The 23830-nt window shown below is 58.3% G+C and overlaps 1 protein-coding gene across 1 annotated transcript in view; it reads left to right on the plus strand.

The window, feature by feature from the left end:
• Nucleotides 1-23830, plus strand: part of SIK3 (SIK family kinase 3) — an 82041-nt gene that overhangs the window by 44934 nt on the left and 13277 nt on the right. Inside the window, 14 exon segments of the mRNA XM_064173385.1 lie at nt 2079-2240; nt 10645-10769; nt 11346-11469; nt 12231-12349; nt 13108-13218; nt 13919-14062; nt 14958-15035; nt 15134-15243; nt 15738-15891; nt 16336-16491; nt 16679-16749; nt 19772-19915; nt 23108-23258; nt 23565-23690. Of these exon segments, the coding sequence (XP_064029455.1) occupies nt 2079-2240; nt 10645-10769; nt 11346-11469; nt 12231-12349; nt 13108-13218; nt 13919-14062; nt 14958-15035; nt 15134-15243; nt 15738-15891; nt 16336-16491; nt 16679-16749; nt 19772-19915; nt 23108-23258; nt 23565-23690 (1775 nt within the window).

The raw sequence follows: 23830 nt of genomic DNA on the forward strand, positions 1-23830 counted from the left end.
AGTCTCTTCCAACTTGGTTGATTCTATGATCCTATGATTGACCTTTGCTGTAAAGAAAGGCTGGGACTGGTTAGTCTGGAGAGGAGAAGGCTGAGAGGGGACCTGAGCAATGTCTGAGGGGTAGGGGCAAGAAGAAGGTGCCAGGTTCTTTGTGGCAATGCCCAGTGCTAGGGCAAGAAGCAATGGGCACAAACTGGAACCCAGGAGCTTCCACCTCAACACCAGGAGAAACTTCTTTGGTGTGAGGGTGCTGGAGGCCTGGAGCAGGCTACCCAGAGAGGCTGTGGAGTCTCCTCTGGAGACATTCAAGAGCCAGCTGGATGTGTTCCTGTGTGCCCTGCCCTGGGTACCCCTGCTCTGGCAGGGAGGTTGGCCTGGATGATCTCTGGGGGTCCCTCCCAACCCCTCCCATTCTGTGATGCCGTGAGCAGAGTCACAGAATCACAGACACCTGCAGGTTGGCAGAGCCCCTCAGGATCACCAAGGCCAACCTACAAGATCCCCCTTAAACCATAGCCCTAAGCAGCACCTCCAAACAGCACCTCCAGGGTCAGTGCCTCCACCACCTCCCTGGGCAGCCCCCAAAGCACTTTGAGCCTCTGGGGGCTGGAGCCTTGTGCTGCACTCCAGGAGCACCCAAGAGGCTGTGCTCTGAAGCCAGGCCAAGGCAAGGACACAGATGGCCTTGAGTCATCCAGAGCTGAGCTGCTGCTGAGTGGCAGTGCCAGGGCTGGAGCTGGCCCTTAGCTCTGCCTGTCAGCCTCCCAGCTCCTTAGAGTCAAAAACTCAGGAGCATGCAAGTGACTTAATGAGAGGGGACAGGGCTGTGGAGCTTGGGTACCCTTCTGCTGCCAGCAGGCTCTGGAGGGGGCCTGGCTGCAACTGGTGCTGAGCTCCCTGCCCCTGCCCAGCAGCTTCCCCAGTGAATAAAACTCAATTGACAGGTTCCCAGCACAACAACTTCTCTCTCTTGCACAACAGCAGCAGTCCAAGGTGGGGAAGGAGGTTGCTGTGCAGCCAGGAGCCAGCAGAGTGGCTTTGATGGGTCTTGGTAATTAGTATTTAGTGCAAGTCAATTATGCTGCAGGTATTTTAATTAATGGAGGGGGGGAAGTGGGGGGTAGGGAGCAGGAAGCCACCTGAGGAGAAGGCTTCAGAAGAGGTTTCACTGTGTGAACTGCAGGAGCAGATAGCTCTGGCAAGCTCTCTGCTGCAGGAGGTTATGGAGTGCAGCCTGCTTTGGGCCAGGAACCTTTTCAGGGCAGCTCTGGCCCAGCTGAGGAGCAGAAGCCTCTTGAAATGAGCAAGGAGATGACAACCCCCTCTGAGGTCTGGCTCACCACTGCCTCTGCTAAGCAGTTCTGTGGGCTCTGCTGGAGGACAAAGGGCTGGGGTCAATCTCCTTGAAGACTTTCCCATGAGCTGAGGGAACTTGGGAACCCTTCTGGTCCCATGTGGGCTCACTGAGGACTCTCCAGGACACTTCTCAGGCTTCTCCTGAGTTGCTGTAGCACAGTTCTCAGCTCCATCCTGCAAACTGCCATTGCTGCCTGCAGCTCTTCTGTGCCTCATCAGCTCCAGGGGAGGGGTGGAGGAAGGAATTCTAGGCAGTGAGGGTGAGGAGACACTGGCACAGGTTGGCCAGGGAGGTAGTGGAGTACAGAGAGGGAGACTGAGGAGACACTGGCACAGGTTGAGGGTGGTGAGACACTGGCACAGGTTGGCCAGGGAGGTTGTGGAGCACAGAGAGGGAGGGTGAGGAGACACTGGCACAGGTTGCCCAGGGAGGTGTTCAGTGCCAGGCTGAGCAACCCTGTGCTGGTGAGAGGTGTCCCTGCCCATGGCAAGGGGCTTGGCACTGGATGATCTTTGAGTTCCCTTCCAACCCAACCCATTCCCTGTAGCTCTGAGTGTGAAGCCTTTCACTTGGAGCCAGCCTAGCTGCCAGCTGATGTCAGGCACCAGGGTGACATCGGTGCCCACATCGTGCCCCAGCTCCATGCACAAGCTGATAAGGAGGACCTGTGTGAGTGCTGCTGTGTGGCTGACCCCTCTGCTGTCCCCTGTGTCCCCTGCAGATCACCTGGTGGCCCATGGGAGGATGGCTGAGAAGGAGGCCAGGAGGAAGTTCAAGCAGATTGTAGCTGCTGTCAACTTCTGCCACTGCCGGAACATAGTGCACAGAGACCTGAAGGCAGAGAATCTCCTCCTGGATGCCAACCTTAACATCAAAATAGCAGGTGAGTGGGGAGGAGGGGGGTGGGAGGAAGGCTGCTGGCCACCCAAAGTGAGGAGTGGAGGCAGCTCTGGCTGCTTCCAGGTATTCAGGGAGGAGGAAGCACAGCGCAGCTAAAGAGGAAGCTTTGGATTTCTGTGTGGCCTGCTGCCCAGAGCTGAGCCTGCCAGGCTGCAGCCAGGAGATTTGTGTCTCCCTCAAGTAGTGTGGGCAGCAGGACAAGGGAGGTTCTTCTGCCCCTGTGTTCAGCACTGCTCAGGCCACCCCTGGAGTGCTGTGTCCAATTCTGGGCACCTCAGTTCAAGAGAGATGTTGAGGTGCTGGAAGGTGTTTGGAGAAGGGCAGCAAGGCTGGGGAGGGGCCTGGAGCACAGCCCTGTGAGGAGAGGCTGAGGGAGCTGGGGGGGTGCAGCCTGCAGCAGAGGAGGCTCAGGGCAGAGCTCATTGCTGTCTGCAGCTGCCTGCAGGGAGGCTGTAGCCAGGTGGGGTTGGGCTCTGCTGCCAGGCCCCCAGGGACAGAAGAAGGGGACAGAGGCTCAAGCTGTGCCAGGGCAGGTTCAGGCTGGATGTTAGGAGGAAGTTCTTGCCAGAAAGAGAGTGATTGGCATTGGAATGGGCTGCCCAAGGAGGTGGTGGAGTCTTTGTGGCTGGAGGTGTTGCAGCCAAGCCTGGCTGGGGCACTTAGTGCCATGGTCTGGTTAGTTGGGCAGGGCTGGGTGCTAGGTTGGGCTGGCTGAGCTTGGAGCTCTCTGCCAACCTGCTGGATTCTATGAATTTATGATAGTGCAGTAGAGGAGGAGGAAGGAAAGAAGCAGGTTTGACTTCACAGGCAGATTGGAGGCTGTGGAGATGGTGAAGGGACAAAAAGTGAAGGACTTTAAGCATGCAGAGGAAGTTTCCCAGCAGTGTGCCCCACATCCTGCCTGGCACAAGCCACAGGCATGGTCAGAGGGCTGAAGCACCTCTGCTATGAGGAGAGACTGAAGGAGTTGGGGCTGTTCAGTCTGGAGAGGAGAAGGCTCCGAGGTGACCTTGTTGTGGCCTTTCAGTATCTTCAGGGGGTGACAGGAAAGCTGGGGAAGGACTTTTTAGGCTGTCAGGGAGTGACAGGACTGGGGGGAATGGAGCAAAGCTGGAAATGGGGAGGTTCAGACTGGATGTTAGGAAGAAGCTCTTCAGCATGAGGGTGGTGAGAGCCCAGAAGGGGCTGCCCAGGGAGTTGGTGGAAGCCTCATCCCTGGAGGTGTTTAAGGCCAGGCTGGCTGAGGCTGTGGGCAGCCTGATCTAGTGTGAGGTGTCCCTGCCCATGGCAGGGAGGTTGGAATTGGATGATCCTTGTAATCCCTTCCAACCTTTACTGCTTCTGTGCTGACCTGCTCCTGGCTGCTCTGGAAGCACAGCACAAGCAAGGGGAGGTCTTTGTGAGCAGCACTTGGTGGTTTGTGCAGCCAGAGGCACTGAAATGATTTGAGGCCATCTTGTGTTGGTGTTGGAAACACAGAGCTGTGTGCAGGGCAGAGGCTGCCCAGCAGCTGCAGAGTGAAGCAGGTAAGGCTGGCACCAGGCTGCATTTCCTACAGCCTGTGCCCAGGAGCACACTGCCAAACTCTGCCACTGGCTGGCACTTGTGGAAACTTCTTTATTGCTGTGCTCTAAGGGAACTGGAAACTATTTCCCTTCTGCTGTCTGCTCCCAGAATGGACTCTGCAGACAGTTCCCACCCGGGTGGTGCTGCTGTTTTCCTTGGCAGCACCACGGAGCTGTGATGTGAAAAGTAGCCTGGAAAAGCTGATTTATGGTATAGGATTTTCCAGCCATTAAATGCTGTCCCTGTAACTCATCCATGACAGCCTGACCCCAGCTCTTCCATTCTTTCAAGAGCATGAAGTGACAGCAACTGATCTCCTCACTCACCCCAGACCTCCCAGGAGTGTTGCAGAAAGGCTCAGAGCCTTGCTGCATGGAGTGGAAGAGGAGCAGAGAGTCATGGAATGGGTAGGGTTGGAAGGGACCTTAGAGTTCAGCCAGATCCAACCCTCTGCTATGGGCAGGGACCAGGTTCAAGGCTTCATCCAGCCTGGTCTTGAACACATCCAGGGAGGTTGTGGAGCACAGAAGCACAGAATGTGATCTTTGATCACATTCTGTGCTTCTGTGCTCCACAACCTCCCTGGGCAGCCTGTGCCAGTGTCTCCTCAGCCTCCCTCTCTGTGCTCCACAACCTCCCTGGGCAGCCTGTGCCAGTGTCTCCTCACCCTCCCTCTCTATGCTCCACAACCTCCCTGGGCAGCCTGTGCCAGTGTCTCCTCACCCTCACTGTCAATACTTCCTTCCTCATCTCTACTCTCACTCTCTCCTCTCCTCTCCCAGCTCAAATCCATTCCTTCTCCTCCTGTTACTCCCAGCCCTTGTCAAAACTCCCTCCCCAGCTCTCCTGGAGCCCCTTCAGGCACAGGAAGGCTGCTCTAAGGTCTCCCTGGAGCCTTCTCATCTGCAGGCTGAGCAGCCCCATCTCTCCCAGCCTGTCTCCACAGGAAGGCTCCTCCAGGCCTTCCAAACCCCTTCTCCATGTCCAACTCAAACCTCTTCAGCATCTGACATGCAACTGCTGGAAGTTTGAGGTGCAGCTCCAGTGCCTGCTTGCTACCTCTGCCAAGCAGCCAGAGCACAGAGAGCCTGAAGGCTGCAGTGAAGCAGTGCCAGAGCTGAGGCTGGGTGGTGGTTCTGGTGCCCACAGACACAGCCTTGATCTGCTTAATTCCATCAGTCCCTGAGGCTCCTCAGGCTCTGGGCAGTGCAGTTTTCCTAGCAGGTTACTGTTGTCTTCCATTTGCAGCTTCACAGTCCTGATTCAGTATTAGTGGAGGACCTGGCACATAGCAGGGTGCTGCTGGTGGCACTCAGGGGTGACCTCAGGTGTGCTGCTTGGGGCTTTGGAGTTGCAGCTCTGACCCCCATGCTCTCCCCTTGCTGTCATTTTTCCCCTAGAAGCTTTTTTCCTGGGATCAGTGCTGGGCCTGGTCCTGTTCAGTATCTTTACTGATGATGTGGAGCAGGGGATTGAGTCCAGCAGCAGTAAGTTTGCAGATGGCACCAAGCTAGGAGCAGCTGTGGAGCTGTTGGAGGGGAGCAGAGCCCTGCAGAGGGACCTGGCCAGGCTGCATGAGTGGGTAGAGGCCAAGGGGATAAGATTGAACAAGGCCAAGGGCAGGGTTCTGCACTTTGGCCACAACAACCCCAAGCAGTGCTACAGGCTGGGGACAGAGTGGCTGAGAGCAGCCAGGCAGAGAGGGAGCTGGGGGTGCTGGGAGAGAGAAGCTGCAGAGGAGGCAGCAGTGCCCAGGTGGGCAGCAGAGGCAATGGCATCCTGGGCTGGCTCAGGAGCAGTGTGGGCAGCAGGACAAGGGAGGTTCTTGTGCCCCTGTGCTCAGCACTGCTCAGGCCACCCCTGCAGTGCTGTGTCCAGTTCTGGGCTCCTCCATTGCAGAGAGATGTTGAGGTGCTGGAAGGTGTTGAGAGAAGGGCAGCAAGGCTGGGGAGGGGCCTGGAGCACAGCCCTGTGAGGAGAGGCTGAGGGAGCTGGGGGGGTGCAGCCTGCAGCAGAGGAGGCTCAGGGCAGAGCTCATTGCTGCCTGCAGCTGGCTGCAGGGAGGCTGTAGCCAGGTGGGGTTGGGCTCTGCTGCCAGGCAGCCAGCACCAGAAGAAGGGGACACAGCCTGAAGCTGTGCCAGGGCAGGTCTAGGCTGGATGTTAGGAGGAAGTTGTTGTCAGAGAGAGTGATTGGCATTGGAATGGGCTGCCCAGGGAGGTGGTGGAGTGGCTGTGGCTGGAGGTGTTGCAGCCAAGCCTGGCTGGGGCACTTAGTGCCATGGTCTGGTTGCTTGGGCAGGGCTGGGTGCTAGGTTGGGCTGGCTGAGCTTGGAGCTCTCTTCCAAGCTGCTTGATTCTATGACTCTATGACTCCTGCAGCTTTTCCTTCTCCCAGGCTGGCTCAGTGACTTCTGGCACCACCTCCATGGTGCTGCTGGTCAGAGGGTTCAGCCAGGAGCTGAGGTTTGCTGCTGCAGCCCCTCCTGGTTTTGGTTACAGGGAGGAATCCAACTCAGGCAGTGCTCTGCATTCCTCTGCGAGGGGCTGTGGGCTCCTGCCGAGGCCAAAAGCCCTTCTTGTGCAGACACTGAAGCCCCCTCCTGAAGCTCTGCTCCTAGGGGACATGAGGGGCTGGTCCCACTGCTTCATCCCACAGAGATGTTTCCTTTAAGCCCTGCCAAGTGCCATCTCTGACACTTTTACTTTGCTCTTTACAAATGCCCTTTTCCTTCTGCAGCTCTTTGTGGAACCAGACCTGGTTGCTCCCTGGGGATTCAGGTTTCTTTTCTCCTGCTGCTGGGGTGACTCATGGGCTGTAAGAAGGTTTAATTCAGTTGTAGCTTGGCTTTTGTGCTTGGTTTAGATTTCCTTGGGGTTGGTTGTTGCTTTGGAGCTTTCAAATCCACCCCTCCCCGACTGAACTCTTTTGGGGCCCTGCTGTTCCTCCAGCCTTAACCTTGGTTCCTGCAGCGCAGGTGGGTTCTGGAAGCTGCTCCCAAGCCTTCTGGCTCCAGCTGCCCACAGAGCTGAGCACAGTGTGACTCACCCACAGCCCAGGAGGTGCTGGGGACAGGCACAGCTCTCCATGGGGACAGCTTTTTCATCCTGAAATCCAGGGCAGCAGCCATGAGGTGACCACTGGAGCTCCAGGAGCTGCTGACTGAGCACTGAGGTGCTTGTGGTGCCTCTGCCCTGCCAGCCTGGCTCTCTAAGGGCTTCTCAGGTAGGGACAGGACTGGGGGGAATGGAGCAAAGCTGGAGATGGGTGTGAGTTGCAGCAAAAGAGGTTCCAGCTCAACACAAGGAGGAACTTCTTGACTGTAAGGGTCACAGAGCACTGGCACAGACTGCCCAGAGAGGTTGTGGAGTCTCCTTCTCTGGAGCCTTCCAGGGCCTGTCTGGAGGTGTTCCTCTGTGTTCTGTGTTAGATTGGATTGTCCTGCTCTGACAAGGGGGTTGGACTGGATGATCTCCTTGGGTCCCTTCCACCCCCTAATATCCTGTGAGCCTGTGGAATGGGTAGGTTCAGACTGGAGGTGAGGAGGAAGCTGTTGAGCATGAGAGTGATGAGAGGCTGGAATGGGTTGCCCAGGGAGGTGGTTGAGGCCCCATGGCTGGAGGTGTTTGAGGCCAGGCTGGCTGAGGCTGTGTGCAGCCTGCTCTAGGGTAGGGTGTCCCTGGGCATGGCAGGGGGGTTGGAACTGGCTGCTCCTTGTGCTCCCTTCCAACCCTGACTGATTCTATGATTCTACTTTCTGCCCATCTCCTGGGACCCATCAGAGCTGTCAGCTCAGGGGCCAGTTTCCAGCCCAGGTGGCAGAGGAGCTGTGTTTCCAAGGTGGGCAGCTCCTGCAGCTCCAACCAAGCGGCGAAGGCTGTGGGAGGCAGCTGCTGTGCGTCTCCTGAGAGGCTGCCAGCTGGCATGGCACAGCTCTGCCCTGCCTGTGGAATGCACTGCTGGCCATACTGTGCCACCATGGCATGAGCAGGGGGCAGTGGTGTGGGAGCTCCTCATTCTCCTGCCCTGTGCAGAGCTGGAGCCTTGTTCATGGCCTGGGGAGCGCAGCTGGGTCCCAAGGGGCCGCGAAGCCTCCTCGAGTGCACCCAGCACTGATCACTGAGCCTGAGTAATTTGCTCCTACCTGTGAGTGACCAAAATTTCAGCCTCTTCTTGCACAGGCAGACTGAGCTTACATCTGAGCTCAACAGCAAAGGCTTTGCTGGTAGAGATGGGGACACACTGGGTGCTGGAGCCTGCTCTGGTACTTGTTACGCATCCTGCTTCGAGTGCCAGTCAGAGCAGCTCAGCAGCTTGCAGGAGTGGAGGAGATGACTGTGAAGCTGTGCCCTGCTTCTCTGAACAGTCCTCCAAGGGCTGCCTGCTCTGCTCTTTTGGAACTTCAGATGACTTCATTTCCAGCAGGGAAGACTCAAAGAGTGTTTAGCTGCCTCCTTTTGATGCTGTGCTGCCTTGATAGAGCTTTTACCCTCCCTCTGCTCTGCTCTCAGGTAGGGTTGGAGCAGTCTTGTCTATGCTCCAGGTGTCTCCCCAGGACCAAGCTGCTCTGGGTGTTCTTCACAGGCATAAAACCAGCTCTGCATGGAGAGCCTTGCCCCTGATAGGGGCTGGGAAGGAGGAGATCAGCAGTGCCCTTCTGGAGCTGAGCTAGCAGGAGCTGTGCTGAGCTCTGCTGGGTGCTGTGCTGAGTTCTGCAGGAGCTCTTTGAAGGAGGAGAGCAGAGAAAAATCACCTGGAATTGGGTCATGGACAATCCTGGGAGGGAAGCAGCAACAGCAGGCAGAATCAGGGACCCACCAGGTAGTGGATTGGCTGGGCAGTGTTAGTGAGGTGTTGTGTGGCTCCTGCAGTGGTGTGGGCACTGCCTCTACCCCAGATACCCTGCGGCTGTGACCAGTGCCAGGGTCAGTCTCAGCCTCTTCACAGGAGCTTTGCTCTCTGCACTGCACCTCCTGCCACTGCCAGGATGCTTTCAGGTTCCAGTTTGCAGGTTGAGTGTTTCTGGCCCTCCTTGGCTTTTCCCAGCACTGCTCCCAGGAGCCTGCTGTGAGGATCTGCTGCTGCTGCCAGTGCCATGCCAAACGTCCTCTCAGCCGTGGGTCCCCGTCCATGCACATTAGTGTCACTCTGCCTCCTGCTGCCACTTCTCTGGCACAAACACAGTTTGCAGCTCACCTCCGTGGCACTGCCCCTCCTGGCAGAGCCAGGGCACCTTCATGGGGCATGGAACTGCCTCGCTCTGGCTCTGGCTTTGCTTTCATGCAGTAGAGGTGAAAAAGAAGTAGCCAAGGTTTACCCTTCTGTGAGGAGAAGCTTCCCTCTCTCAGGTCCAGGTTTGAGCTTCCTCACCCTGCTCAGTGCTTGTGGCAGAGGGTGGCAGGTTGGTTAGCAGGAGGTGCCCTTAGCACTCAGGTTAGCTGGTGGTTGACTGCCCAAGAGGTTAGGAGCTTTGCTGTTGGTGTGAGATTTGAGGTGCTCAGTGGAGCTGCCTACTCTAACCAGTCTGCAGCTTGTGGAGTGCTTTCTGGGGAGGCAAAATGTCCTTCCTCTGCATCCTGCCCTTGCTGTGGTGGCCACGGTGGGGGTTATGAAACTGAGCACCAGAGGAGCTGAAGCTTGGAAGTGAACTCACAGGACTGATGTGGAATTTCTTGGAAGCTTCCTTCCACACCATCCAGGTGGCCTGCAGCAAAGCAGCTCTGAGTGGTCCTGGTGTGGTGCCTCCAACCTGGGTGGAAAGCAAAGAGCAAAGGTTGGGAAGTCCTCTGTGATCATAGAATCAGAATGGTTTAGGTTGGAAAGGACCTCAAAGCTCAGCCAGTTCCAATCCTCTGCCGTAGGTAGGGACACCTCCCACCAGACCCAGGTTGCTCAAGGCTTCATCCAGCCTGGCACTGAACACCTCCAGGGAGGTTGTGGAGCACAGAAGCACAGAATGTGATCAAAGATCACATTCTGTGCTTCTGTGCTCCACAACCTCCCTGGCCAACCTGTGCCAGTGTCTCCTCACCCTCCCTCTCTGTGCTCCACAACCTCCCTGGCCAACCTGTGCCAGTGTCTCCTCACCCTCCCTCTCTGTGCTCCACAACCTCCCTGGCTAACCTGTGCCAGTGTCTCTTCACCCTCCCTCTCTGTGCTCCACAACCTCCCTGGCCAACCTGTGCCAGTGTCTCACCACCCTCACTGCAACTAACTTCTTCCAAACATCTCCCCTCTGCCAGTTCAAACCCATTCCTCCTCCACTTGTCATTCCCAGACCTTGTCAGTAGTCCTTCCCCAGCCTTCCTGTAGCCTCCTGCACATCCTGCAAGGCCACTCCAAGGTCTCCTCCAAGCCTTCTCCTCTCCAGGCTGCAGAGCCCCAGCTCTCTCAGCCTGTCCTCATAGCAGAGCTGCTGCAGCCCTCTCAGCATCTCGGTGGCCAAATCTGGACTGGCTCCAACACTTCCATGTCCTGCTTGTGTTGGGGGCTCCAGAACTGCACACAGTACAAAGATCAAGGCCAAAAAGCAGAAGCAGTGTGGTGGCAGAACTTGAAGCAGGCTGCAGGGGTGGATCTGGCAGCAGGCTGCTCAAATTTGGGCTCTGCTACTTGCAGAAGTGGAGGTGCTGCTGGCATTACTTGGCCTTTCGTGTCTCAGTGCAGAGGTCACCTCTGCACCTCTACTACTCTGACCACCTTTGTGCCCCTGGTTTTGGCAGTGGTGGGGTTGTACCTGGCTTCACTGTGCTCAGCAGAGGGGTTGCAGCAGCGTTTGGAGTGGATCCTGTTCCTCTATTGGCCTCTCTTTGTTCTTCCAGATTTTGGCTTCAGTAACATCTTCACACCTGGGCAGCTGCTGAAAACCTGGTGTGGGAGCCCTCCCTACGCTGCCCCCGAGCTCTTTGAGGGGAAGGAGTACGATGGGCCCAAGGTGGACATCTGGGTAGGTGATCAACCTCTGTCTCTCTCTCAAGCCATTCTGTGACTCCCAAGGCTCCAATGAGGCTTGGAGCTGGAAGGAGCCATTCAGTTGGCCTGGAACAGAGATGCCAACGAGGCTCCTTCCAATGGGATTTGCTGTTTCTTTGCTCTTCTTGGTTGTCTTTGAATGAGGTTTGCTGGGGCTGTGCTGCTGTGCCCTGGCTGGGGCTGTGCTGCTGTGCCCTGGCCGGGGCTGTGCTGCCGTGTCCGGGGCTGTGCTGCTGTGTCCGGGGCTGTGCTGCCCTGGCCGGGGCTGTGCTGCTGTGCCCTGGCTGGGGCTGTGCTGCTGTGCCCTGGCTGGGGCTGTGCTGCTGTGCCCTGGCTGGGGCTGTGCTGCTGTGCCCTGGCTGGGGCTGTGCTGCTGTGTCCGGGCCGGGGTTGTGCTGCTGTGTCTGGGCTGGGGCTGTGCTGCCGTGGCCGGGCCGGGGCTGCGCTGCCGTGGTCGGGGTTGTGCTGCCGTGGCCGGGCCGGGGTTGTGCTGCCGTGGCCGGGCCGGGGCTCTGTTGCCGGCAGCTGACTGTGTGCCCTCTGCCTGCAGAGCCTGGGCGTGGTGCTGTACGTGCTGGTGTGCGGAGCTCTGCCCTTCGACGGGAGCACGCTGCAGAACCTGCGCGCCAGGGTGCTCAGCGGCAAGTTCCGCATCCCCTTCTTCATGTCCACAGGTAAGGGCTCGAAGGGGCTCCCAGGCTGGGCCACAGCAGCTGATGGGGGTTGGTGTGCCAAGGGGCTGAGCTTCTGGGCAAGGGTTTGTGGCATAAACAGAGGTCCCAGTCTGGGGTTTAGGAATGCACTCAGCTGTGCAAACCGGAGCCAAGCGCTGGCCAGGATGTGGTCAGGAGTGGTCAGGGACTGGCACAGGCTGCCCAGGGAGGTGGTGGAGTCCCCGTCCCTGGAGGTGCTCAAGAAACCTGTGGCTGTGGCACTTGGGGACAGGGTTTGGTGGCCATGGTGGTGCTGGGTTGCTGGTTGGATTGGATGATCCTGGAGGGCTTTTCCAACCCGAACAATTGCCACTGCCTGGTGACACCGTGGGACAGTTCCTCACAGTGAGCCCCTGCTGAGTGGGGAATCACAGAATTGCAGAGCTCTCAGGGCTGGAAGGGACCTCGAGGGTCATCCAGCTCCAGTCCCCCCCACCACGGGCAGGGACACCTCACGCTGGATCAGGTTGCTCAGAGCCACATCCAGCCTGGTCTTAAAGACTTCCAGGGGTGAGGCTTCCACCACTTCCCAGAGGATGCTTTGCCCTCCAGCCTCCCAAAGGCAGCTGTGTCCCACGGCCAGAGGTGGGGAGGGGCTGGGTAAGAGTCTGCCCCCCAGGGGCTCTGGCCACCAGCACAAGGTGGCCCGGGCCAGTGGCAGGGCACGCTGGGCAGCGCCGGGGCGGCAGCTGTGGGTGCCCAGCCCCTCTCCTCCCACGCAGAGTGCGAGCATCTGATCCGCCACATGCTGGTCCTGGACCCCAGCAAGAGGCTCTCCATGGAGCAGATCTGCAAACACAAGTGGATGAAGCTGGGCGAGGCCGACGCCGAGTTCGACAGGGTGAGAGGCAGGGTGGTGAGAGTGGGCTCTGCGTGGTGCCAGCGGGCTCTGGGCACTCACTGCTGCTGCTGCTGCAGTGCTGGTTGCAGCCCGTTGAGAGCTTCCATTCTGGGCTCCCCAGCTCAGCAGAGACATGGATCTGAGTCCAACAGAGCTATGAGGATGATGAAGGGACTGGAACATCTCTGCTGTGAAGAAAGCCCTGGGGCTCATTAGACTGGAGAGGAAAAGGCTGAGAGGAGATCTGAGGGGTGGGTGCCAGGATGAAGGTGCCAGGCCCTTTGTGGTGGCACCCAATGATAGGACAAGGAACAGTGGAGACAAGCTGGAGCCCAGGAAGTTCCACCTCAACATGAAGAGAAACTTCTTTGGTGTAAGGGTGCTGGAGGCCTGGAGCAGGCTGCCCAGAGATGCTGTGGAGTCTCCTTCTCTGGAGGCTTTCCAAACCCACCTGTGTGCCCTGCCCTGGGGAACCCTGCCGTGGCAGAGGGGTTGGGCTTGATGACCTCTAGAGATCCCTTCCAACCCCTACTACTCTGTGATACTGAGCACTGCTGCTCTGCCTCTGCACTCTCCACATCTGGCCTTGCCTTCCCCATCACTCCTCATCTGTGTCTGTTTGTCTTTCCCCTTGGCATCGAGCACTCAAGGCTGTGCTGGCTGTGCCATGCTGCCAGCTCGTGCCCACAGCCACTGCTGTGTGACTCGTGGGGTGCCTCTGGGGATGTCAGCACTGAGCTGAGTCTGTGCCCTTGCAGCTGATAGCTGAGTGCCAGCACCTGAAGACCGAGAGGCAGCTGGAGCCACTCAATGAGGAAGTGCTGCTGGCCATGGCGGACATGGGGCTGGACAAGGAGCGCACGGTGCAGGTGAGGCTCTGCAGCTGGCACCCCTGGCCTGCCCCTTCCCACTGGCATCAAATGGTCTCCATTGTTATGTTACCAAACCGTGCTTTTGAGAGAGGTTCTCCCCTGCCCCTCTGCTCTGGTGAGGCCTCACCTGCTGTGCCCTGTTCAAGGGCGAGAGTACTGGAGGGAGTCCAGCCCAGGGACACTGAGGTGCTGAGGGCAAGGGAACATCTCTCTTGGGAGGAGAGGCTGAGAGATGGGGCTGGGCCTGCAGAAGAGGAGGCTGAGCTGGGGTCTTATCAGTGCTTACAGATATCTAAGGGGTGGGTGTCAGGAAGATGGGGCCAGACTCTTCCCAGTGGTGCCCAGTGACAGGACAAGAGGCAGTGGGCATCAATTTGAACACAGGAAGTTCCATCTGGACATGAAGAGGAGCTTTCTGTTCTATGAGGGTGACAAAGCCCTGCAGCAGGCTGCCCAGAGAGGGTCTCCATCTTTGAGGGCTTTCAAGCCCCATCTGGGTGCATTCCTGTGTGCCCTGCCCTGGCTGACCCTGCTCTGGCAGGGGCTTGGACTCGATGATCTCTGGAAGTCCCTTCCAACCCCTCCCCTTCTGTGACTGTTGTTTATCCCTGCTGGAAACTGAGTGTCCCCAGCACAGCGTGGAGCACGTTTCAGTGCTGGGCAGGAGGTGGTGACCACTGCTGCCCTTCCCTTGCAGTCGCTGAGGGCCGACGCCTACGACCACTACAGCGCCATCTACAGTCTGCTCTGCGACCGCCTGCGGCGCCACAAGAACCTGCGCATCGCCTCCTCCCCCAGCATCCCTCGCACCATCGCCTTCCCCCCCTCTGCTGGCATCCAGGTGCGCCCTGCCTCCCTGCCCTGCTGCTGCTCCTGCAGCCCTGCAAGGCCAGCAGCTGGCCCTGCCTGTCCCCTCCCCATCGAGAGGGTAGAGATGCTCCCCAGCTGAGGAGCGGTTGGTTCGTGGGCTGCTGGTTCAGCAAACAGGAACACAAGGCCTATGAGGAGAGGCTGAGGGAGCTGGGGGGGTGCAGCCTGCAGAAGAGGAGGCTTAGGGCAGAGCTCATTGCTGTCTGCAGCTACCTGAAGGGAGGCTGTAGCCAGCTGGGGTTGGGCTCTTCTGCCAGGCGTGCAGTAACAGAACAAAGGGACACAGCCTGAAGCTGTGCCAGGGCAGGTTGAGGCTGCATGTTAGGAGGAAGTTGTTGTCAGAGAGTGATTGGCATTGGAATGGGCTGCCCAGGGAGGTGGTGGAGTGGCTGTGGCTGGAGGTGTTGCAGCCAAGCCTGGCTGGGGCACTTAGTGCCATGGTCTGGTTGTTTGGGCAGGGCTGGGTGCTAGGTTGGGCTGGATGAGCTTGGAGCTCTCTTCCAACCTGACTGATTCTATGACTCGATGAAATGCCCTGCTGACCAAGCCATGCCACAGGAGAAGGCAGTGTGAGGGTTGCTGGGTGGGAGCTGAGCTGCTGTGCTGTGCTTCCTCCTCACTCTGTGCTGCTGTCTGAGAAATGAGGGTTAGCTCTGAGAGGGGAAGCAGGAGAACTGCTGGCACTGCCTGAGCAGAAGGGAGGTGAGGAAATGAGAATTAAGAACAAACAGATCTTCAGTGGCCCCAGGGTCACCTCCCTGTGCTCCAGTGCTTCAGTCTGGGCACTGGTGTCAGCCTAGCAGTGTTTGTAGGGGGTTATCAGAGGTGCCAGCCTCACCCTTGACCATGCTCTCTGTGCTCAGCAGACAGAGCAGACAGGCAATGCCATGAGCATCAACGTGCCACAAGTCCAGCTCATCAACCCTGAAAACCAGATTGTAGAGGTGAGGTACACCCCTTGATGACCCTGGGCTGGCATCAAAGCCTCTCTCTCTCGACCCTCACTGTGCATTTCAACATCTGTGATGTTCTTCCTGCCCAGCCTGAGGGAACAATGACCTTGGACAGTGACGAAGGGGAGGAGCCCTCGCCTGAAGCTCTGGTGCGGTACCTGTCCATGAGGAGGCACACGGTTGGAGTGGCTGACCCACGGTTGGTATTGGGCTCTGCCTGCCTGCTGGAGGGCTGAGGGCACCTCAGGACTTACTCCTAGCAGACAGCTCTGGTCCTGCTGAGGTGGCCCAGGTTTATACATGGGCTATGGGCAGGGAGGTCTGCAAACCTGAGGTTTGCTGAGTGGAAGAAGAGGCTGAAGTGGTCTCTTTAGCAGAAGTGTTCCTTTAGATGTCCCAGGGCTCCCCTTGCTCAGGATTTCAGCTGAGGGTGAGGTGCTTGCCTCCTTCCTCTGTGGAAGCCATGGTGGTGGCCACTGCTGTGGCATTTCTCAGCCAAGCTACACTGCTGGCATGGCCCAGTTCTGGCAGATCTCAGCCTGCAAGGGAGAAAGGACCAAATCAAACCCCCAGAGTGTGGCTCAGCTGCTCTCTATGACCATGCCCAGAGGAGTGAGAGGGAAGTTGGGTGCCCTGGGCCCCTGGGGGGGTTCTCTTCACACCATTTCTCATTCTATAAATGTGATCACACAGGACTGAAGTCATGGAAGACCTGCAGAAGCTGCTGCCTGGCTACCCCCGGGTCACTCCCCAGGCTCCGTTCCTGCAGGTGACCCCCAACGTGAACTTCATGCACAATGTCCTGCCCCGGCAGAACCTGCAGCCCACAGGGCAGCTGGAGTACAAGGTACCACCCCCAGCTGTGCTCTGGGCCTTGCCACTCTCTGAGTGCCTGCTCCTGCTTGCTGCCTTTGTTTGCCAGCAACTTGGGCTCCATCAGCTTTGGGCTTTACCCTTTTGCCGATCCTTTGGGTGTGATTCCAGGTGAGGGTGGCAAAGGAAAGAGGAGAGCAGCAGGAAATGAATTAATGGGCTGGGGAGGGGTAGGACTGAGCTGCCTGAGCTTTGGGGCTGCAGGCTGCAGCCTGCCCAACAGCTGCAGCAGGGTGCAGGGAAATGGAGAGGTGAAGGCTGCTGCTGCACTGGCACTGCCTCTCTGCCCCACCTCGGCTCCAAGCTGCTGGTAGTGTTCCCCCACCTCCTGCTCGGGGGTGTTGGTGATGTTCTCCCATCTCTGGGTTTGTGCCCTTGGGGTCTGCTGCAGGGTTGGTAACAGCTCTGTGCCCCTCAGGAGCAGTCCCTGCTGCAGCCCCCCACGCTGCAGCTGCTGAATGGCATGGGCCCTCTGGGGCGGCGGGCATCGGACGGCGGCGCCAACATCCAGCTGCACGCACAGCAGCTGCTGAAGCGGCCGCGGGGACCCTCCCCGCTCGTCACCATGACACCAGTAAGTAGCAGAGAGCAAGAGGAGAGCTGGAAGCCTGCTTCAGAACACCTCCTGCAGGCGGAGCTGACTCCTCTGACTCGCAGCCTGCTCCTGAGCGCTCTCCTGCTCCATCCCCTCGCGGGAGAGCTGCTGTGCGCAGACAGCACCGCGCAGGCTGCTCTCTGGAGCCTGTGGCTTCTCTCTGCAGGCTGTCCCAGCTGTCACCCCTGTGGATGAGGAGAGCTCGGATGGGGAGCCAGATCAGGAAGCTGTGCAGAGGTAACTCCTAGTCCGTTCACGTTTGCCCTTGCTGCCTCCAAGAGGCTCACCCTGTGGTGCTCCACAGCTGAATTAACACAAGAGCAACCTCACCACAGGCTGCAGCCAGGGCTCGACGTGTCTCTGCACCTGGGGTGTTGGTTACTGCAGGCAACTACTCCTCTGACACTCCCAGGTGCTTCCCAAGCTGGAATCCCCCTGAGATGTTAGCAGGCTCTCCAGGAACTCTGCTGAATTCCTTTGCTTGGTGTGCACCAGCATGCAGCCCACACTAACCTCCCTGCTGAGCAGCAGAGGTGAGGAGCTCTCCTCTGTGGCCCTTGGGTTGTCTGTGCAGCTTTGGTTTCAAGACATGCAGCAAACATCCAACTCTGATGCCTTCAACAAAGTGAGCTCGCTGGAGATGTGGGCACCTCCTGCTTCTGGCTTTCAGCAGGAGGCCTGAAGTAGGAAGGATGTCAGGGATTGGGCTGGGAAACTTCTGTTCTCTTTGCTGCAAGCAGGTGCTGGGAAGCAGGGAGAGGCTGTGCCTGTCCTTTCCCAGCCCAGCAGAGCACTAACTGTGTCCTTGCTAACACTGCCTTAGTAGCTTCTGCATAGTTTCCTCTCTGCTAACCTGGGGAGTTGGAAGTTAGAGCCACCACAGGTGGCTGTGGGTATGGAGTCCTACCCCTAAACTCCAACTCAAAAAGCTTTCTGGACCCCCAACCCCCCCAAGTCGGCCAAGGCCACTATCTCCAGTAAGGCAGCGTTTCCTCAGGGGGGTGCACTGGAGAGGATTCACACTGGGGAGGAAGATTCACACTGGGACGTTGGCTGCAGGCAGAGAGGCAGTGGGGTGGGTGGAGGGGGTGCTGCAGAGCCTTTGCCAGCTCCTCTGCTCCCAGTGCTCCGGAGGGGGGATTTGAGCCGTGGGTGTGTGCAGTGACAGAGTGTGCTGAGGCTTCTGCTGCCTGCCCCAGCTCAGGAGAAAGGGCTGGGGACACAGAGCTCCCTCCCAGCCCTGCCTTGCTGCTGCCACTGAGCACTTGGTGTGTCCTCTGCGTGGCCTTCTCAAACCTGAGCTCTCAGCTGAGCCTTTGCAGCGTCAGCTCAGCTGGAAGCGCTTTGAGAGCCTCCTGTCGGCCACCAGCCAGGGGAATGTTCAGACCCTCCCCCCCCCCGAAATGCAGATCTCCTTGGGCCCCACAGGTCACCTTGCTGCTCTTCCACGCTGTTGCCCTTAGTCCTCTCATGCCACATGTTCTTCTTACCACCAGCCGACCCAGAAAAGCCCCATCCAGGTCGTGTGTTCAGTCGCTCTCCGCCCCCCTTGTGTTGCAACACTCCAGCAACTTCCAGGGAAGGGTAAACAGCAGCAACACCAGGGACAGATGCAAATATTTAGCTTCTCAGAACACTGCTCTGAACGCTCCGTGAGCAGTTCTTGTCCTCCTCAGTCTGACCTTGACAGCAGAGTGCAGGCTTTCCTCTGTTCCAGGGAACAGTCACAGCTCTTTGGAGCTTTGGGAAACCTTCTCGCAGCCGAGGCGCCGCTAGAGCTCCTGATTGGATTGTTCCCTGGAGGGCTGAAATCAAACGATCTTAGCAAACCACAGCTGCAAAGCTCTTTGGGAAACTTCCCCTCTGCATCAAACCCTTCTTAACCAGCTAATGGCACAGCCTTTGGCAAGTCCCCTCCACGCTGAGTGCTCTTCATCCTCTTCGCTTGCTGTCTTCTGCTTGAGCGGCTGCGCTGGCGAGCAGAGGGAGCCTGGGGTTGGAGAAGGCAACGACTCCACTGCTTGCTGCTCTTCTGTGCTTTGCCAGCTGTGGGAAGGCTTAGCAGGGCAAAAGAGCCAAAGTGAGGAGGCCCTGTTGGTGGCCTTGGTGTCCCTGGCCAGGTGATCTTTGTCACTGTTACCACAGCTGCCTCGCTGCTGCTGCTGGTCCGCCAGGGGTAGAGGAGCTGAGCTCATCAGTGGGCGTTCATCTGCCCGGCCTTGAGCGGCCGAGCACCAGCACTCCACAGGGGCCAAGGCAGCCTGGGTGAGCCCTCCCTTCCTTATCTCTTCTGGCCTCGGGCCCCCAGCTGCCCTCAGCAGGAGCTGGCACCTCAGGGCAGTGGCTCTCAGAGCTGTGCCCCCATGTCGCATCCTTCCCAAGCACAGGCTCCTGGTTTTGCCCCCACACTGCCCCTGTCCTTAGAGGGCTTGCAAGAGAGCTGCAGACCTTAGTCCTAGCACAGAGGGGGCTGGAGTCTAGACCGGTGTAAGAGGCAAGCCCAGCCTTAGCGCTGGGGACTCTGGCTCCAGGCTGGGGGACACTTGCTGCTGGCTTTGCCCGGCTGGCTTGTCCCCGGCTGGGTGCCGCGGGCTGCCCGGGCGGCGCAGCAGAGCCTAGGTGGCGCACTCGGCCCAGGCTGGCACCAGCCCTTCCTCTGCTCCCCGAGCTCTACTCACACGAGGCTCTGCAGAGATGCCCTCCCTGCCCCTTTGCTGCTCTCACAAGTTGGCCACTGCTGATGGCTCTGCCTGGGGTGTCCCAGAGCTGGTCTGAAGCTCAGAGGTCATCCTGCAAAGCTGCAGCTGAGCAGCAGCTCAGCTCTGTGCCTGGCCAGCTCTCCGAAGGTGATCTGTCACCCCTCTTGGCCCCACACATACAGAGGACTTCCCCATGGCTCAGTGAGGCCTTGGGAGAGGGATGCAGAGCTGCTGCAGTGGAGTGAGCCCACCTGGAGGGCAGGTAGTCACCCAAGTGTTCCCAAAGGGAAGCGCCAGAGTTCCCCTTGAGAGGAAGGGGCTTTCCCACTGGGAAGAGCCAGCAGCTGCTCTTTCCTTCTGAGACTGGCAGCAGCACAAAGCAGCTGGAGCTGCTCTTGTCTCCCAAGCCCTGGAGCCCCAGTGAGGAGCTGGGCACGGGCAGCACATCCAGACCCTGCAGCAAGCATTCTTCCTTCCCGTGTCCTCCGGATCCTCTAACGCTCTCTGCTTTCGGAGTGCTCCCATCAGTCTCTTATCAAATGTGCTCCTGCTTGTTGCAGATACTTGGCAAATAGGTCAAAAAGGCACACTCTGGCAATGACCAACCCTACAGCTGAAATCCCTCCAGACTTGCAGAGGCAGCTAGGACAGCAGTCCTTCCGACCCCGGGCTTGGGCTCCACACCTGGTCCCCGATCAGCACCGGTGAGTAACGGCACCGGGCGCTCGGGCAGCTCTTCGCCAGGACACTGCTCAGATGTCACCTGGAACGGAGCACTGAGGACATCCTGCTTGGCAGGGAGGGATGAGGAGGAGGAAGGAGTACAGAGAGCAGGTCCAGAGAACAGAAGGTGTCTGCCCGTGCTGGGACACGGGAGTGCTGCACTGCTGTGGGCTCTGCACCTACCAATGCAGCGGCAGGAATCAGGCAGCTCTGCCACGCAGGGCTGCTGTGAGAGTGGAGGTGATTTGCCATCACATAACCACAGAATTCCAGCGTGCTGGGGTTTGGAAGGGACCTCTGAGCATCATCTTGTCCAACCCTCCTGCTAGAGCAGGGTCACCCACAGCAGGCTGCCCAGGATTGTGTCCAGGTGGGTTTGGAATCTCTCCAGAGAATAAGACTCCACAACCTTGCTGGGATCTTGGTTTAAGGCTCTGTCAGCCCATGTGATCCAGCACAAACCATCTCCCTGCTTCCAAAGCTTGGGAACGAGCTGCTCACTTCAGGGGAAAGCTGCTCCCTGTTGTGCTGGTAGGGGTGAAGCTAGCAGCAGGCAGCAGGTTTTCGACAGAACATTCTGGGAGGTAGATGCAGGCAGAAAAGTGCAGCACCAAGAGTCATCTACAGCAGAGCTTGTAGGCCTCACTGTCCTGCACCAGAGTTGTGTGTTCTGACTGCAGAGTCTCTTTGCAAAGCTCCTCAAGAGCCACTCTGACCTGAGCCACTCTGACCTGAACCTCTGCTAGCAACCACATGGGGACAGGAAGCTGGGCTGGGAAGAAAGTCCCAATGTCTGGGGAGGAGGGAAGCAATGCAGGTGGGATCTAAACACCCTGGAATCGTGTGGCTGGGACTCTCCTGAGGCAAGGAGGTGTTGGTTTGACAGAGGCTCCTTGGCACAGCAGCAAACCAGAGACACTGATGCCACAGAGGGAGCTGAAAACCTGCGCTCGGGACCTGCGGGCGCTGAGTGCTGAGCAGCAGAGCTCAGAGCTGCTGCCCGCTGGTGTCAGTGCTGGGAAAGCAGGCACCTCCCAGCCCAGACTGGTGCTGCTGTTCCCTCTCTCAGCCAGCTCACACTGGCAGCCTTGTCAAAGTGCTTTTTATTGGAGCCAGCTACCTGCTGAGCTGAGCACTGATGTAATCAGCAGAGACAGGTGAACTCTGAGCAGACCGAGACAGCTCTGGTGCCACGCTGGAACTCCGCAGAAACCGAGATAAGCTCCTCTGTCCCCTGCAGCTACTCCTCAGAGGTGCCTGGGGGATGGGAGGAGCAGGAGGGGAAAGAGTTCTAGGGTCACAGAAAAACTTGAGAGGAGGAGGAGGAGGAGTGCAGCTTGCCAAACAAGCAAGCTATGCCCTGCTCTCAGGACTGCTTCGAGCCCTCCAGGCAAGCTGGGTCGTGCAGGCAGCACAGGAGCTGCTGTGTGCCCAGCTGGTTAAAGCACAGGTACCCTGGCACACTCTGGTGTCACCTCTGCCTCTTGGCTCTGGAGTGCTGAGGCCACGTTGTTGCATCATGCAGAGGATGGGATCTGCTGGCTCCCCCTGGGTATCAGAACGTGCTGTGAGCCTCAGGTTTTGTGGTGAAATCAGGGAAACTTCATCTGACCATGGCCTAAATAAACTGCCTCACGCTGTGCCCAAGGCCCACATGGCACAGAAACCCCTGGCAGTGTTGTGTCATCACATCAATAGCTCTCAGCTAGGTTTTGTTGTAGCCCTTCACAGACTTTAACCCATTTCTTATGCAGCACCTGGGGCTGGTCAACGTAAGGCAGCATCTGCAGCAGGGCTGGAGTACAAGAGCTGCATGAGGCCACTCTGCTACGGCCACCTGGCTTTGGGGACCTCAGCACAGCTTGTCTGTAGCTTCTGCTTCTCATCAGTGCACCAAGCAAACAAGTGGAAAGGAGGCATCAAGAGGCAGGGGCACAGCTCTGTCCTTGGGAGGAAGCTGTTTGTCAGCTGTTGAAACCAGATGACAAGAGCTGAACCCAGCCTGCTGGAAGCGCTCCAGCCTCAGCCACCTTCTGATAAGGAAGAGCTGCTCTGGGAGAAACTGCTTCACTTGGTGGGGCAGGACAGCCCTGCACTGCAGCCTAAGGGCAGCCCTGGCAGCAGGGGGGTCTGGGACCACCTCAGGGTGCAGCCTCCTGGGTTCCTGCTGGGCTCAGTGCCTGGAGCCCAGGTCTCCATGACCTCCTCACAGACAAAGCTGCTGGAGCCTGCACTGCCAGCATTGTTTGGGTTTTGTAGAGTAACCCAAAGCACAGAAACCATCAGGGCAGGCAGAGGGAGCTGGGTCTGGTTGCTGGGAGGCACAGGGGCACAAGGGGCAGCTCTGCTGGTGGTGGCAGAGGCTGCGTCTTACGGTGGGGCAGGAGCTGAGTGCTTCGCTTTTGGAACGGGGAGCTCTGATTTCGGGAGGAAGCAGCTCCTGAAAAAAATCTGGCTCCCTCTGATGGTGAAGAAACCTCATTGTGAAAGGAAAGTGCTTGTGGTGACCTGGGCACAGTTGCCTCGATACTGGCTGTGTCTGCTTTCCAAGCGTGCCCCTTCTGATCGCCCGGTGCCAGGCATCCAGGCAACTGGGAGCCTCTGCTGTGAAGTGGCAGCTTGGTTACTGCGCTGGAAAGCTTCTCCCTGCTGTGCAGAACCACCCTCCTGTGCTCCTGTTTAACCTCCAAGCATAGTTGCCAGCCTCCTTCCTCCTGGGGGGGCTGCAGAGCAGGGCAGGCTCCTTCCTCCAGCTGTGTCCCCATCTTCTGCAGGCCCTGGATGTAGTCAGGAGCCCTGGGGAAGGCCCTGGAAGGGGGCACTGAAGTGGTGAATTTGAGAGCTGCAGGGTACCAAATGGTTTCTGTCAGCCTTTTCCAACTGAGGGCTAGGTGGATTTGTAGGGGTGGGCAGGAGGTTGCTGCCCAGTTGCAGGCTGGTGTGTGGCTGAGTTGTCTCCCACCCTGAACCCCAGTTACCTGCCTGGGCACCGAGGGCACTTGGCAACCCTCTCTGCGCTGCGTGGTGCCAGCGGCACTTGGTTTCTTCAGCTAAGCCGTGGTTTGTTCTGGGTGAGTGGGCAGCAGAACATAGCCTGGCTGGTGGGAACTGGGGGTCTCTGCAGCAATTTGGTTTCCAGCTGACCTCACTGATGCCCTTCCCCTTCTGTTCAGTTCCATTTACAAGGACTCCAACACCCTGCACCTCCCCACCGAGCGCTTCTCCCCCGTTCGCCGCTTCTCCGACGGCGCCGCCAGCATCCAGGCTTTCAAAGCCCACCTGGAGAAGATGGGCAACAACAGCAGCATCAAACAGCTGCAGCAGGTGAGAGAGGCACAAATGGCCTCAGAAAGAGCCTCTGCAGGGGCATTGGACTGTCTTGGTCTTGCTGCTTCAGGGAGCAGAAGGTGAAATCCTTACTTCTGAGGGATGAGGACATGCATTGGTGGCTTTCCAGCTGAGGAGCTCTTCCACCTCTCTGTGGCAACCCTGCTGAGTGTCCTCTGGACGTACCTATTGTTCTGCTGCAGTCTGGGAACTCTGAGGGGGGGCTTCCACCTCCTTTTTCTGGGGGAGCAAACCGTGCCAGCACTGCAGGGTCCCTAATGGGGCATGTCGGATGCCTTGCAGGAGTGCGAGCAGCTGCAGAAGATGTACGGAGGGCACATGGACGAGAGGACGCTGGAGAAGACGCAGCAGCAGCACATGCTGTACCAGCAGGAGCAGCACCACCAGATCCTCCATCAGCAGATCCAGGTATGGAGCCCGAGCTGGACTTGCTGAAGCCTTAGCTGTGTGTTCTGCAGCTCCAGCCCCCGAGCAGACCCCGGCGGGAGCAGGGAGGGTGGGTTCCTTGGCTCGCTGCGCTGAGAAGCAAGCCTGAAGGACCTCAAGAG

The sequence above is a fragment of the Pogoniulus pusillus genome, chromosome 38 (genome assembly GCF_015220805.1).
Source record: "Pogoniulus pusillus isolate bPogPus1 chromosome 38, bPogPus1.pri, whole genome shotgun sequence".
Lineage (NCBI taxonomy): Eukaryota > Metazoa > Chordata > Aves > Piciformes > Lybiidae > Pogoniulus > Pogoniulus pusillus.